General features: G+C 37.3%; 1 protein-coding gene across 4 annotated transcripts in view; it reads left to right on the top strand.

Annotated features, from left to right (window-relative positions):
• ARB2A (ARB2 cotranscriptional regulator A) overlaps nucleotides 1-15,010 on the top strand; it is a 253,767-nt gene that overhangs the window by 116,706 nt on the left and 122,051 nt on the right. For all 4 annotated transcript variants that reach the window (XM_082783044.1, XM_082783042.1, XM_082783043.1 and 1 more), the window contains exon 7: nucleotides 8,991-9,209. In XM_082783044.1, coding sequence (XP_082639170.1) covers nucleotides 8,991-9,209 — 219 coding nt within the window. The remainder of the gene's footprint in view (nucleotides 1-8,990; nucleotides 9,210-15,010) is intronic.

Raw genomic sequence — 15,010 nt, 5'->3', positions numbered from 1 at the left:
GTTGGGGAAAAAAAAAAAAAAAAAAAAAAAAAAAAAAAAAAAAAAACTTTCTGTATGTAAAAGTAAATAAATACCGTGACAGGGTTTGGGTTATTTTCAGTGGAATGCTTTTTTTTGGCCCCTTTTTTTTTTTTTTTTTTTTTTTTTTCCAGAGAAGTAGTTATTAATGCACTGTGCCACTACATTATATTAGTCCCAGAGAAAAGTTCTGGTAGCCCTTAGGACAATGCCTTACAACAGAAAAAAAAAAAAAAAAAAAAAAAAAAAAAAGTAGAACTTGGAGCTAGCAGCTTCAGAAATCTTGTTTATTGCAACTTGAAACCTCTTGTGTGTCTAAAGACACAATCAGTTGAGAATCCCAGGAATGGAGGTTTCACTGTCCTTTCATTTTAGCTTTAGGAGTCTGTGTAGCACTGACATGAGACATTTTAAACTTTGGATGTGATAATACTTTGTTTACATATTTTCAGCGATACTTGTCTGTTGCTTCATGAATTCCAAAAAACTTCTGGGTTCAATAGCCTTGAAGCGACACAAGGCCAGCCTGCATGTGATACTAATTTGCAAAGTATTTGCAGTAAAGACTTGCTGACATTTAAGAAATACCTATGTGTTCTTGCTATGTGCTGTCTATTCAGGAAAACTTAAGTGATCATAAAATCCATAACAAAGAGGGATATTTTTTAAAACCACAATTCTGTACATCCGTATTAGATTTTCACAAGGCATTTTTCATCAATATTTGTAATTTAAAACATATTAACAAAAAGATTCTTAAGCTATATTTTGCATATACAATAGGGTCACAGATGGTAAAAAGATTTGTTACCGTGAGGTAGTGTAGCGTTTTGTGATTATAAAATTAATCTGTCTCTAAATCTGTTTAAAGAGTTTTTTGCCATATAATGAGCAATATAAATTATTAATATTTTCATGTTCTTAGGGACTTTCACAGCCATAATTTTACCAACACAGCTGTTTGACCCAGTGACATCATGTTTTGCATATTTTTGCATTTTAATGAGTTAGTCATTTAAAAGGTTACAAAGAAACCATAACTCATAAGTAATTAAATTATTTAGCAGAAGAAGTATAAGAAGGTCTTCTGACATAGGTCACTGTGGGAAGGAAGGAGCATCAATGTACTGAATTGCACCTGTTTGTTGAAGATAGGTGCAAACCAGAAGCTTTAGTTTTAGATTACAAGTGGTTATTTTGTCAGGGAAGTGTCTGAATGCATGCACATACTAAAACCAGCTGAATTTTCTGTCATTCAGATAGAAGATTTTTAGACCGTGGTCACAAACAACCCTCAGCGCTTAATGGGTGGTGCCTTGCGAGACTTGGATAACTTCAAGATTTTACAGAAAACACTTACTGGGTGATGCTTTTTCCCTCTGCAGTACAGAACAAAAAGCTGAAGTACAGACCTTGAAAGAGATTTATATTTAATCTTTTTTTTTTTTTGCAGTAGTGGTTTCATATATATAATTTCTTGCAGGTGAAAGGTAAAGTAGAAGACCTTGGCTACTTGGGTTACCTTTGTGCAAGATAAAGATGTTACAAATCTAGACAAATCTCTGAGCTCATTGAAATGTCTGCAGAACAGCTCACAGAATGAGAATGTTTACAAAAATATTTTGCACAATTGGAAATGAGAGGGAAATTACGTATATTTTAGAATAAAATTATTTTTTCATGTTGTGCTACATAAAAGTACAAACTTAAAACCTATTTGGAGTTATATTCATTATGAAATACAAAAGAGAATAATTAAGACATACTGTGACATTTTCAGGGAGGAGGCAAAGTGGATTGGAAAATGAATTTGCAGCTGAGAACTTTTGCTGTCAGCTAATGGGATGCTGAGAAACACCATAGAAACATTAAAAAATCCCGCAATCCAGCTTCATCTCTGCACCTCATTTGAGCAAGAGTTTCAGAGAGTAACTTTTATTCTCCTTGATTTGCCTATCTGTAAATTAGAATTAATAGTTAAGTATTACTTCTGTGGGTTTTATGAAGTGTTTGATAACAATTGTGTTTCTGGTATGTTTCATTAAAAAGTAAAGTTCTGTGTAAACCTGAATGACCTTTTAATCAAAATCTTAACAAAAAAAAAGTAAAAGAGGCACGAGTTTCCTGTATGATATCTGGTACCACACTGAAGCTCCTGCAATTTTTGGAGGGAAAGGAAGTACAATAGTTTTATAAGAGAGGAGAATGCAGGCGCTAATTACAGAAAGGGGTCCAATAGGTATCATTTAAAGATGCCAGGCCTTGGGGGTAACTGGTGAATTCGTTCTTTCATGGCTTGTATGGTCCCCAACGCTGTGTGCAGTTAGTGAAGAAGAGCAGAGACTATTATTGCAGCCTGGACAGTTATTATGGGAGGATTATTTGCAGTCCTACTCCGCCTGGGTGGTTGGGGTGAATTCACTTCCATTCAGCCTCCCGTGATTTCTCTAGATAGCCTGAATCTCACGTTAGGGAGAGGTGTTGTGGCTGAGGCTTATTAAAGAATGTTTGAAGAAGCCTTTGAATGTGAACCTAATTCTTTTCTATTAATTCACATAATTAAGTTAATGCGACAGCATTTTTTAGGTTTCTTGCATTTCACTTATGATGAGAAACAATCTTCTACTGAAAATCTCAATTAAGTCGGGGCTTACAAAGGCACAGGAGTTCCCTATCAAGGATACAGTACACAAGTAAGGGAGCAAAACTTTTGTAATACACAGATGTGTTTTCTTAGTTTTGGCCTTCGGAACAAACACCATGAAACATGACTGCAGATCTTAACATAGACATATCTAGGTTGCTAATTATAGATAGATGTAAAACACTAGTTCTTTTCAAAACTTTCCAACAGTAAACTCAAAATGCAGTTACAGCTTATCTGTTTTGTGGTGGTGTTTTGTCTGTTTTGTTGTGTTGTTGTTTTTTTTAGCCTAGAACATTGGTTTGTTTAGGATAGCTGCACTAGCACCAAATTAATAAATAGTGAAGGAAAACACACTTAATGGCCTGTTTTGTACTTCCCAGCACAAAGTTCCTATATATGGTGAAATGAGATGAATACAGTTCCGCATGCAGACCAAATGCAGTGAGGAATTAGAAGGCAGTAACAGAAAGGAAATGAAGAGTTTATTGTTTTTATAGCTCTAATATCCATTAAAAGTTAGTAACACAGCAGGTGACAGTTTGGGTAAGTGTAAAGTGAATGTTTTGAAATAAATAGCAGTTGGGTGACCTGGGATGTCAGGGCTCTAGACAAGGGTGTGTGTTTGTCAATATATCCTACATGTTTTACAGACTCCTCAGGGAACAGGGGAAGATACAATTTCACCTTTTCTGTGCCAAAACATTTTAATTATATCTTCTTCCAAGTACAGCGGTTCAGTAACCAAGGAGCTGACATTGATGCATGTGTTGATAAAGCTGCAAACATTCAAAATGAGATTAACAAAGATTTTGAGGAAAGGGTGACAGCTAATTTTGCACAGTATTCTGCATCTAATTCAGGTCAGTGTAATGATAGAATATTTTATAACGGTTGTGTCATCCAGAGGGACTTTTATGATGCTTTGTGTTTTTGAGTATTTGTGTATATGAAAGTATAGTTCTTAATACATCATTCAAACAGGTTATAAGTTTTTATTGAACCTCTGTTGGTTGTAGCCATAAACAGGAATAAACTTCAGCATTTAAAAGCACTTTTATATATCCATCAGAATTCATCACAGCAATAGGGTTCTTTTGTCTAATTCACCTCGAAAGTATTGACTTCAGATGTGAAATGGAACCAAAACTACTGCGCCTAGTTTGTAGCATTGCTTACTATTTGCAAAAAGATCAGATGGAAAGTTATATTAAATGTATTTGAATAATCAAACTGTAGTTTCTTTGTGTTGTGTGAGACCTTTTGAGAACATCTCAATGTATTTCTGCTCTATTCTCCTCCTTGTTTGAAGGCAACTGACATTCTTCTTTCACTTTTCTTTTTGTTTGTGAAGTTTTCTTCTTTCTTTTTTTTTTTATCCACTCACTTCTCCATCTGCTTTCACTTTTGTTTGCTTGGGCCGTCTCTCATCCCAACTTGATAATGAGGAATGCGGTGTGACCCTGACCTCTATCAGCCCATGCATGACCTTCTGACTCCCCCACATAACCTTTGACCTTCTCTTTGACAGCTTGATTAATTACCCTGTGTTATGATTTATGAGTAAGTGCTATGTAAAAATAATAGACAACAGGTGGTCCTCTAAAAACTTTTTGTGGCATGTTTTCTTTTCCTGCCTAACTTGATGAGCTATTTTAAGTTGGGAACTTAGTGGGACAATGTGTGTTTGGCAGTAACACGGCATTTTTACACACTTGGACACAGCACTGGAATTCAGCGCGCCAAGCGCTGAGGTGTAGCTGGGGTGAAAATATTGCAAAGTACTGGCAGGGTGCAGTTGCCAAAATGTACATTGGGTGGAAACAGAAAGCGGAGTCAACTGACATTTCAGGCGTTTCAGTCTCAGGTCACGTCTTGAGAAAATTGCTCAAATAATGGAGGGGGCATTTTTCAAGCTGAGCTGCATCTCCAACAGCTATGTTTACTTTAACGCTTCACTAGTGACTTCGGATTGGTTGTCATGACCTCATCCCACTGTTGCACCTACGATGTTGCAACAGTGACATATATGTACCCTTCCCATGAAAAAAGATGGAAAATAAACGGAACATACATCTTTCAGAAAGATGAATGGACGTTGCTGTGTCCATTTTAACCACGGGAAGGTTTAAGAGCCGAGCACTTGGAGTTACATTTCCCTTGGGAATTAGCTCTGAGCTTGTTGCAAACAATCTACACAGAAATCTGAACTTGAAAAATCAGGTTGATAAGCCTTAAGAAAATGATCTCTTTCAGACCCCCGCTTGCAGTCCAAAAAGATAGTTACACAGGTCAAAAGATTCCTCTCCAGCCCTGACCTCTCTGGTCACATATGGTATCCCATCCTGGTGGATTAATATGCAGAGCTGAATCCTTTCAGCTCATTATTCATTTGGCTAGGCAGAAGAGATTTCAAAAGATTTAGAATTTACCTCAAATATTTTGAATATTTTGGAGTTCTTTTACTTTTTTTTTTTTTTTTTTTTTTTTTTAATCTCAGTTTTACTGCCTGATTTTGTTGTTTCAAACAACTTGCTTAAACTTCCAGTAAGGGACTGTACCTTTGCAATTCTGGCTTGTGTATTAGGGTGAAAAAGGCCCTTCTACATTGCTCTGGCTTTGTAGTAAAGGTATTGTAACTGAGATTTTTTATTCTTCCCAACACTTGATTTTTTTCAGCCAGTTTTCATCATACGTTGCTGGTTCAGTTACAAGACAGACAACAATTATGTACATTTGTATTTACTAACCTGAAAGCAGAGCTTGCACACAGTCCCCTGCCTCCAGAAGTAGTTACTTGGAGGTTGATAGTAGTTGTTAAAGATGTTTTACTGCTGACTTACCATGAAGTGAATTCCAGGAAATAGCTGCTAATAGAGTATTCTAGTCTGAAAGAGAAACTGTAATTGTATCCCCTGAGCGAGTAGGTTAGAGGCTGCAACTTGTATTTATCAGTGTCTATCCTGATTATTACTTCTCATCACAGATACACTAATGGGTGATGCAGGCAAACTTTGACTTCTCTGTGGCATCTGTATTCTCTCAGATACATGGTAGAGCACCGGGCTTAGCTTGGTTTAATTAAGTAAAGATTTATGGAGGTTTTTCTGTTATTGTTAGAAAGTTTACCTTTTTACTGTGAAAAAACTGCACTTTGCACAGTGGTTTATCTTTCTGTGTGCGCTCGATACATAGAAAAATTGACTCCACTGTTACTTACACTGAAAACATCACCAAGTTTTAAAACTTGTCTGAATGATGGTACTCACTACATTTTAATAACGCTGTAAGCTCATCATAACAGAAATGCATATTCTTAATGACGTCGTGAGGTATATATTTGCAAATTCATTTAAAGATTTTAATGAATGTGATTTTGTCTTTTCTAAATAGTCACACCAAACCTGTATCATGCCTGTTATTAGAGTTTCCTAAGGGCCTGTTTTTAAATATTAGTGGTTTTGTGTATTCAGGTTTGCATTGACTTGCACTTTGCACAACCCCTCTGAGTCAGTGAAGAGGCCCATCTTTTTTCATTTTCTGATTATACTGAAATTTAATGGTGCAGCTCTGCCTGTGTGAGTGCATTTTAAAGAAATTAATGGAACTTAAAAGGCATATTGTTTACACAGATGTTATTTAAAGTTAAGTATTCATTGTCAATAGAAAATGTTTAGGGTAAGGCTGAACGAGAGAATTTGGAATCAGGCATGGTTTTACCAGTCATCTTTATACATGTGGCTATCAAATCTTTCTGGTGCCATTGTTAATGTCTTGTAATTTAGGAGGCAGAAGACAGGAGAAAGGAAAACACATTGTAAGCAAAGTAATCTGAAAGGAAATTATTTTCCTAGGAGAAATTCTTAACAATTGGTATGATAGTTTTTCCCACGATTGAGAGAAGAAAAAAAAACAACTCAGTTATTACTTAATTACTTTAATCGTACTGACAGTAAAGGCATGCTATCTCAGAAAAAAAAAAATAAATGTAGAGGGAGACACGTTATGCTGCTTAAAATATAATTGGTAAAAATCCTCTAATTGATTTATGAAATAGTGAATTTCAAAATGGAATCATATTTCATCTGTTGATGTCTGTGTGAAAAATTGACATTGTGTCCTTATAAAATTGGACAAATGAGTCATGTAATTTTCAGTTACATAATCAATAACTTAGACAAATTCTACTTCTTTGATGATTTATGTGTCTGTTTTGTGGTCAGCGAAAAGTGGACACAGAGCTTCAGATTCCTGTAACACTCGTAAACCTATAATAAATACATGAATTTTGCATTTGGCATTGTATAGAAGGCAAAAAGAATCGATAGGCAGGACGTCTCTGCTCAGGATGAACAGGTCAAGAAGACAAGCAACAAAGGGAGCAGCGGCTGAGGCCACCACCACAGTGCTTCGTGCCAAGCGCGGCAACAACTTGGTCCTCACTCCACTGCCAGAGGGCCCCAAATTTATGATTTTCATCCGAGCCGTGCAGTTTAGCAGCATGTATACCTGCTGAAGTGGTATTTCTCCTCGGCAATGGGTCCGGGGCTTTGGATTTCATGAGCATGAATTGTATCGGCCTCACCAGCAGTGAGCGCGGGCGGCATCGTGTGCTGATATGAGCGGCAGAGGCGTGGGTAGCTTTTAAACCAGGCCTTCCTTTGTTTCCCGTCTTTCTCTGCCCCTCCTCCTCCCCCTCCATTTATTTATTTGGCTATTTATTTATTTATATTTACCTAAGTTCAATTCACTCCGTGGAGAGGGCAGGGAAGAAACATGACAGGAGACCACTTACTCATGGTACCGAATCTAGTGAGGAGGCAATTTTCTCTTTGGCCTACGGTGACCTTTTTTGAGCACGTTCCTTACACCAGAGACAGTGTACTGAATGCCTCTATTTCACCCTGTTTAGCAGAGTGCAACAGTGTCCTTTAGCTTAGTTTTGGTGGGAGGAGAAGCTATGGCAGAAATTTGAGAAGGGCGTGAAAAGTTGTGCAGCACAAGGAAGAGGGGTAGGAACTTCCTTCAAATGTGATTTTGATAACTAGTCGAGTGTGTCCAACTGTAGAAAATCACTGAGTGACAATCTGTCTACCTGACAGTGACCACAATGCGTTACAAGATTTTTGAATAGCTCTACAGATTAGAATAAAGCAAGTCCAAATAAAGTACCTTTTGTTGGTGTAGATTTGGTTTATTCTGGTGAAGCTAGGTATGTGGACGTCTTTGATCTTCCTGCCCAGCCTAAGTGCAAAATTAAGCATTAAATGAAAAGCTGGAATAAAGCTGTTTAGTCGGATAATTAGTATAGACATTCTCAAAAAGTGAGTCTTTATTAAAATTTACTTTTAAAGGACAGCTTGATTTTCATTGGGAACCCATGGTAACTTTAAGGACTCATCTGTTAAATGCACGTGCTTCCCTTTTTCTCCCTGCATTTGCGATTATCTTTCACAAATATTACAATTCTTGTATGATTTACCATCATTTAAAAATCATAATAAAATGATTGGCTGATTTATTCAAGATTTATTTCTCATTCATAAATTCATGTATTTTTCAACCAGCTCATTTTCTGAGGCACAAAAATGCAGCTGGTATGCTCAAAAGCATCCTCCAGGTCACAAATTTTCTCTGGGTTTGTTGAATACGGGACATAATCCCAATGAAGTTTTAGAGCAGATTTAAAGACGTGCTTAAAAGTCAACCCCACAGTAAAAGAGTTGACTTGTAAGCAATACCACTGAATCAGTTTTGGTATTGATTCATTGTTACTGCCGCTATTGGCTTCTGCATGGTATGCTTGTCAGCTAGACAAAAGGTTTTACTGTTTTAAACCGCTCTGAATAATTTTCACATGCTCTCTCTAATATATATATGAAATCCCTCCATCCTTTCTATTCTAAAGGTTTTTATTGGCTGGATTTAAAGCTTTTTATTCATCGTTATATAGAGTTCTTAAAACAATATTTTGCTTTTAGTTCTAATACTGTTTTCTGAAAAAGTCGTATACCGTGCTTATGAATAAAACAACATATTAAATTATTTTAGAGGTAAAACAGGCAACTTTTCTGACGCTAAGGGATGTGTATATGCATAAGTGCATGCACAGACACATACTCACACATCAATATCCCTTTAATGACAGAAATGAAACAAACAGAATATTCTCAAAATGCTATTCTAAAAATTATGTTGTGTGAACTTGCTGAAATAAATATATAAGTTTTTAAGAGCATTAAAGTAAATGCGAAGCATTTTCAAGTATTAAATCTCCCTTTTCATATTTCTTTCTTTTCTTTTTTTTTTTTTGTCTCTTCTAAACCAGGAAGGCTATGGAGTAATAGTACTGAATCCCAATGAGAACTATATTGAAGTGGAGAAGACAAAAGCCCAAGTACAGCTGTCTTCTGATAGCTCAGATGAACCTGCAGAAAAGAGGGAAAGAAAAGATAAAATCCAGAAGGAAACAAAGAAGCGACGTGACTTCTACGAGAAGTATCGAAATCCACAAAAAGAAAAAGAAACAATGCAGATATATATTAGAGTAAGTTTCTTTTACTTTTTTTTTTGTCCTTCTTTACTGATGTATCAATATGTTTACTGTCCATATTAGCTAATAAGTAGTGTGTTTTTTTAAAAAAAACAAATACGTTACTGCATTGAAGAGTTCATACAGAGTTCCTGTGTCTTTATTCTATTGATATTTTTTGTCACTTGCTGAATGTGAAGTTTTAGAAGAGTTACAAAACAGTCCTTTCTAATTTCAAAGGGGAACTTCAAATAAACCCCAGAGGAACTCAGTGGTGCTATCAAGAAAGGGAATGATTTAAGGAAGACTTTGTAAAAATGATTTTATAAATAGAGGTGTACACAAGAAACACTTTTTAATGCAGTTTAGGCAACACATTAGCTTCACACGTCATGCATGCATTTATTGTATTACATTGTCTTATATTGGGGAAGCAATAGTTATTGCCTGATAGTTTTTTAACATATTACCTGCTGAATTAATAATGTATTGTGGAAAATACCGGTGTTCATCTTGTGTGGTAGCAGATTTACCCTATAATGTATTGTTTTCATATGAGCAGCCATCCATTGTGTTTCAGCTGAACTTCTGAAGGCAGATAAAGGAGGAGAGTTATTAATATCTTAATAAATATTTAAGCTAGAATAGTTCGAGAATGGTGTAATGAGGAAACTCTGTCCCCTGCTCTTTTCTTACTCAGTGAACCTTTGCACTTTGTAATGCTACCAGCATGGGATCGTTATAACAGTGCTACCCGAGGATTTCTAATTCTGCAGGGGGCACAAACAATATTATTTGCACTTTGACACATTCTGCTTCATATACATACTATGCATTATACATTCGAGACTGAGTCATGCAATTTCCAAAGCCTTTATTATGAAAGTTAGTGTTTTCATTCAGTGGTAAAACATGGCAGAAAAGCCACAGTGTACTTAAATCAGTAAAAGCGTGTGTGCCTTTCTGGTGTGAAATAGAGAAAAAGTCAGCAAAAGGGATGTTAGAATCATCTTAAATTTTAGGTTGTTCCTGTTAATTGTGGTTTAACATCAAAATGTTTGTAGGAGAAATGCAGCTGTACTGTCTGGTTAAAAGGTTTTGTAACCTGGATGTAAGAATCACTAATACCATAAATATTACTGTGGCTCTTGAGGAATATCTCACTACTGAGTATGGGAAACAAAAGGATGCGTATATATATATTCAGAGCCACCAACAGAGCACTGTGGTATTTTGGTTTTTGTGTGTGTGTGGTGTTTTTTTTTTTGTCTATCTGCTTCTTTTTGTGGAATAAGCCATTCTTCCTGCCGGTCAGACCCTGTTTCTTAAGAGGGGCAAGGAGGCTTGTGTCAAGGTGCATCAGGGGCCGGTGGACATTGCTGTATTGTCCAGAAATGCATTTAATCAGCATGCTGGTCCAGTGTCCTCTTGTTGAGAGTAAACCTTTTTTTGATACCTTTTTAGCAGTTCCACCTTCTCATGGCTCTTTTGCTTGATGAGGCATGAAATTTGGCTTCGGGAGGTTTGACCCCCGAAACATAAAATGCATGACTCCATATCATTTTCTTTTTTTGCGTGGCTCTGTGCCTCAGATATGACTGTTGACATTCCCTTTATTCAATTTTCTTCAAACCTAGGAAAGAAGTAGTATAAGTTTTAGTGAAAGAGTCTCCTTTTGTGGGTGAAATAAATGAAATGGGGCTTTCTAATGCAATCAGTGTTTTATTCTGAAAGAATTTTTTGCTTTTCTTTTCTTTAATAATCCCTAATATAGAGAGATTTTTTGAAACAGAATGAAAAATATCCCTGCTTCAGTGTATGGCAGGATAAATTACTGCAATTTACTTGCCTATTGGTTTCTGAAACAGAACTGGACCGCCGATAGGGTACCATTTACCCTGTTGGGTGGAACTGCTAAGTCTGTAAAAACTTAGACAGGTGGTTGCAAGAGGAGCTGTGAATAAAACGTGTTCTGGTCTGTTTTTCTAGCCAAAGACACAGTTGATACTCTCTCCAGGCATACCATGGTGCAGACAAAATGGTGCAATGCCTTGCTCGTGATGTATTTCTTGCCTCCCCTGCTTGAGTTGTGTGTGATACAGGGAGCACCCTTTGCTTGCACCCTGGGGTCACTGCCTGCCTCACCTTAACCACGGGCTGGTGAGGGGCACGGTCTTTGGAACAACCAGAAAGAACAATTTAGCTAGGATTTTACTTGTTCTATGGTATGCAATACCTTTGACTCACTGTGCTCTTGAAAAAAATTAAAAAGAAAAAATTATATTGTCAATCCACAGGATATTTAAGGATGATATATGTTCTGGTAGTAGTATCAGCAAAGAATTTTGAAAACAAAAATCAAAAAAACAGAGTAAGCCTCAGATTGCCCTTGCCAAGCAGGGCAAAGATCAAAAATTTCTTCTCAGTGGCTGTGGTAAATGCATTCATTGAGATACAGCAAAGGCATTGACTGCATCTAACGTTGAAGGAAGATTTGTTTGTGTCAAATGTGCTGGGGACATCGTTTCAGACTGTTAGGCAATAGGAATAAATATCCTTATGTTATATTCCCATAGGGTCACTAAGATCTGTTGTGGTCTGACGAGGAAATGCCATGTGATGAAATTAGAGCCGTCTGGATCGTGGTCCAACTCGTGCAGTTAGATTGTCCAAAATGTGCAAAAATAGAATTCCTCCATTGTAAATTTCTATAAGTATTTTATTTTTATTTTTTTCATAGGAAAATGCAAATGGACGGGATATTCAAGAATATGTAAAAGCAGAGTCTTAAAATACAAAATCTCAATTTGCACTGTATTTTTATACAAAACGAATATAAATAAAAATGACTATCAAAGTATGTAGTGCATTAAGCATAGTGCTTGAAAGATCAAAGCACTTATTGTTTCATGCTGTAAGTTTTCTTAACTAAGAAATAATGTACTTTCTGGCATATGTTATAGCTTGTTAAAGGGACTGATTTGGTCTGGGCAGTAAACATCATGTCAAACATTATGGCAGAAAAACCTGCTTAATATGTTTTGTAATAAGACAGAATTTTTTGTTCTTGAAAACATCTGCCAAGTGAATTCACAAGTGAAGACAGAAAATGTCATCAATTCAGTAAAAATCTTACAAATTTGGTTTCTTTTTTAGCAGCACAAACCAAGGAGAAAACTTCTTGATAATCAGCATTGACTTATAATACTTTATAGAATGATTAAACAAAAGCATTTTACTTTTATATAACATGTTAATGTATGCATATGAATTTTAATACTCTTGCTGTTCAGATTTTAACAAGCATATTGCCAGCAGATCGTTTTAAAAGCATCTGTTTTTTAATGTGTTGAATGCAGAATTGAGTCAAATAGCTAAATATGTACATACATCCTTTTAAAAAACATATTTCTATCCTTACTTATAGATACTACCATTTTTTCTTAGACCACCAGAGGCTGCTGCTGTACATATTGGCTAATGCTTCCCCCAGAAATTTAATACCCTAGCCAACCTTCATTTATTACTGAACTAAACTGAGAATTTGTTGATCTCTAACCTTTTTCTATGGAAACAGATCATACAGGCTTAAATGTGACATGATTATTCCCTCCATCCTCCAAACCATCTCCCACTCCCCACAGATTTTCACATTGACAGTGTCTTCTCTATGTTAAAAGACACTTAGAAATGTAAATCAGTATTTATCCCCTTCTAAATAGCATTCACCACTTAAACAAGTATACTGAATGAATTCTGAAATGTTATTAAAGAAAAAAGTATAAATCACATAATTTTATAATAATAGTAATTTGCAATAATGTTGTTGCCACAATAGTCAAAGGATATCAAAGAGGCGACGAAGGAAGAAGTGGGAAGAAGCAATATCTTTCATGAGACCAACTGATGGGGTCAGGTTTTCTGGGCAAAAGGGATAAGCTTTTCTGAGGCCTGTGTGCTAGGAATTTTGTGTATTTTTTTCCCCACTTAGATTAGCTGCTTTAATGAAGATAATTCTTAACGCAAATATTATTTTCACTATAACACAATCCATAACAGCGCTATTTATACTAGCAGCGTATGAATGAAATTAAATTAATTTCGGATGCAACTTTTCATAAATAATTCCCCCTCTCCCTCCCTCCTTGTGCGAGACGAAATAGAAAAAGAGCACGTGCTACTAATTAATTTGTTTTGCTGAAAACGCACGTATCGGAGTAATCTCCACCCGTGTTTGGGCGACAAGCAGGGCTGCTGGCACAGGAGAGGCCGGCAGGCACCAGGGCAGAGCTGTGCGCCCCCACCATGTGTCAGCCCTGGCACTATGCAGGGTTGGCCCTGGGGCTCAGGGTTCTCCCTCCGTGCAGAGGATGGAGACCGTTCCTGGTGAGCCCCGGCCCGTGGATGTCTCTGGGCAGATGCAGGCCCCCTGCGCCCACCCCGCGACTTGGCAAGGCGCGCCTGCTCTCAGCCAAAGTCCATGCGACTGCTGAGCCCAGGCTAATAAGCCCTTTATTCCACCAGAAGAGACAAGATGACAAGCGTGAGGCAGATGGCTCCCAAGGGGTTAGGGACACGCTCAAGCGCAGGAAAAGTCGGTGGCAGCACTGGGAGTCCGGATGTCAGCTTCCAGAGTCTCCTCCAGTAGTGCAAAGCTTTTTTTCTTTGCCTCTTAAAACATTCGGTGTTACTTTCCCCACGCAGCTGAAGTAACACATGGTTTTAGTTTGCCCGTATTTACCTTTTAAAGCCCATTGCTTCCTTCTGTTTCTGTGAAATCTCTTTTACTTCTAAGCAACAGCAAAGTCATCCTGGTGATGGAAAGCTTATGATAGCTGCTTGGAAATTACTGTGGCTTTATTGTTCCTTGCCGCGCATACCTCTAGATGTTCAGAGTTAAAAGCGAAGAGACTGCCGTCCAAGTGCTGGGAAATCAATGCCTGCTGACCTTTCGGGTGTCATGGGGCACTCGTGGCACCTGCAGAGCGCTGGCAGATGTGCTGCAGGACCTGCTGGAGACTTGCTTCACCCAGGTCCAGCAGCTGGAGGCCAAGTGGAGAGCTCAAAACCATCCGAAATGGCACTGAGCAACTACATTTGGGTGTAGAATGACACCCCTGTGTCATTCCTAAAGGGTCAGGTTAGCATGAAACTTCAGTAATAATTTCTTTGTAAGAGGAGAAAAAAATATATAGTATTTCATTCTATAGGTACTACAATAAACAGACATTTCATGAAATGATACAGAATTTGAACTTTAAATAGTTTATAAGTAGGCTATTTAGTTTGTGTAGTTAAATTAGGTATTTTTTAAAATCCCTGGATTGTAAGGGCTTCTTGTAGTAAGTTTTGCATCTCCTAGTCTAGAGAAGTTATATTTGTCTTTTTTTTTACTTGAGCAAGCGAGAAATCAGAAAAGCAGATAATCACTGGAGGAAGATTTTGCATCTCTTCAAGAGCGCCACTGGCTCTTCGTTCTGCCATACCCTCTCTTTGTTCTGCATCTCACAAGTATGGTTTAATCAAAGAAAAGGAATAAATCGGGGCCGTCTAGCTTTCTTGTCTTCAAACATTCATTACATGATGCCGACAAAATGCGTATTGTTAGATCAGGCTCCTAAAATGTGAGGCAAGCCGTATGAGTTTCCAAAAGAAAGAATCAGCTTGCATCTCTCCTCCCACCACGAGCTGTGCAGTGCTCCTGTTGTTCTAAAAAAGACCGTCATGTACGGGTCAGCCAAGTCGTCCTTCCTTTCAGTCAGGATTCAGGCTTAGTAAACCTGGCCAGTTAGTGAGCTAATCGTAAAGAAAACTAG

This window comes from Aythya marila, assembly GCF_965140915.1.
Source record: "Aythya marila genome assembly, chromosome: Z".
Classification (NCBI taxonomy): domain Eukaryota; kingdom Metazoa; phylum Chordata; class Aves; order Anseriformes; family Anatidae; genus Aythya; species Aythya marila.
Note: the sequence above shows the minus strand (reverse complement) of the source record. Positions and strands in the feature narration are given on the sequence as shown.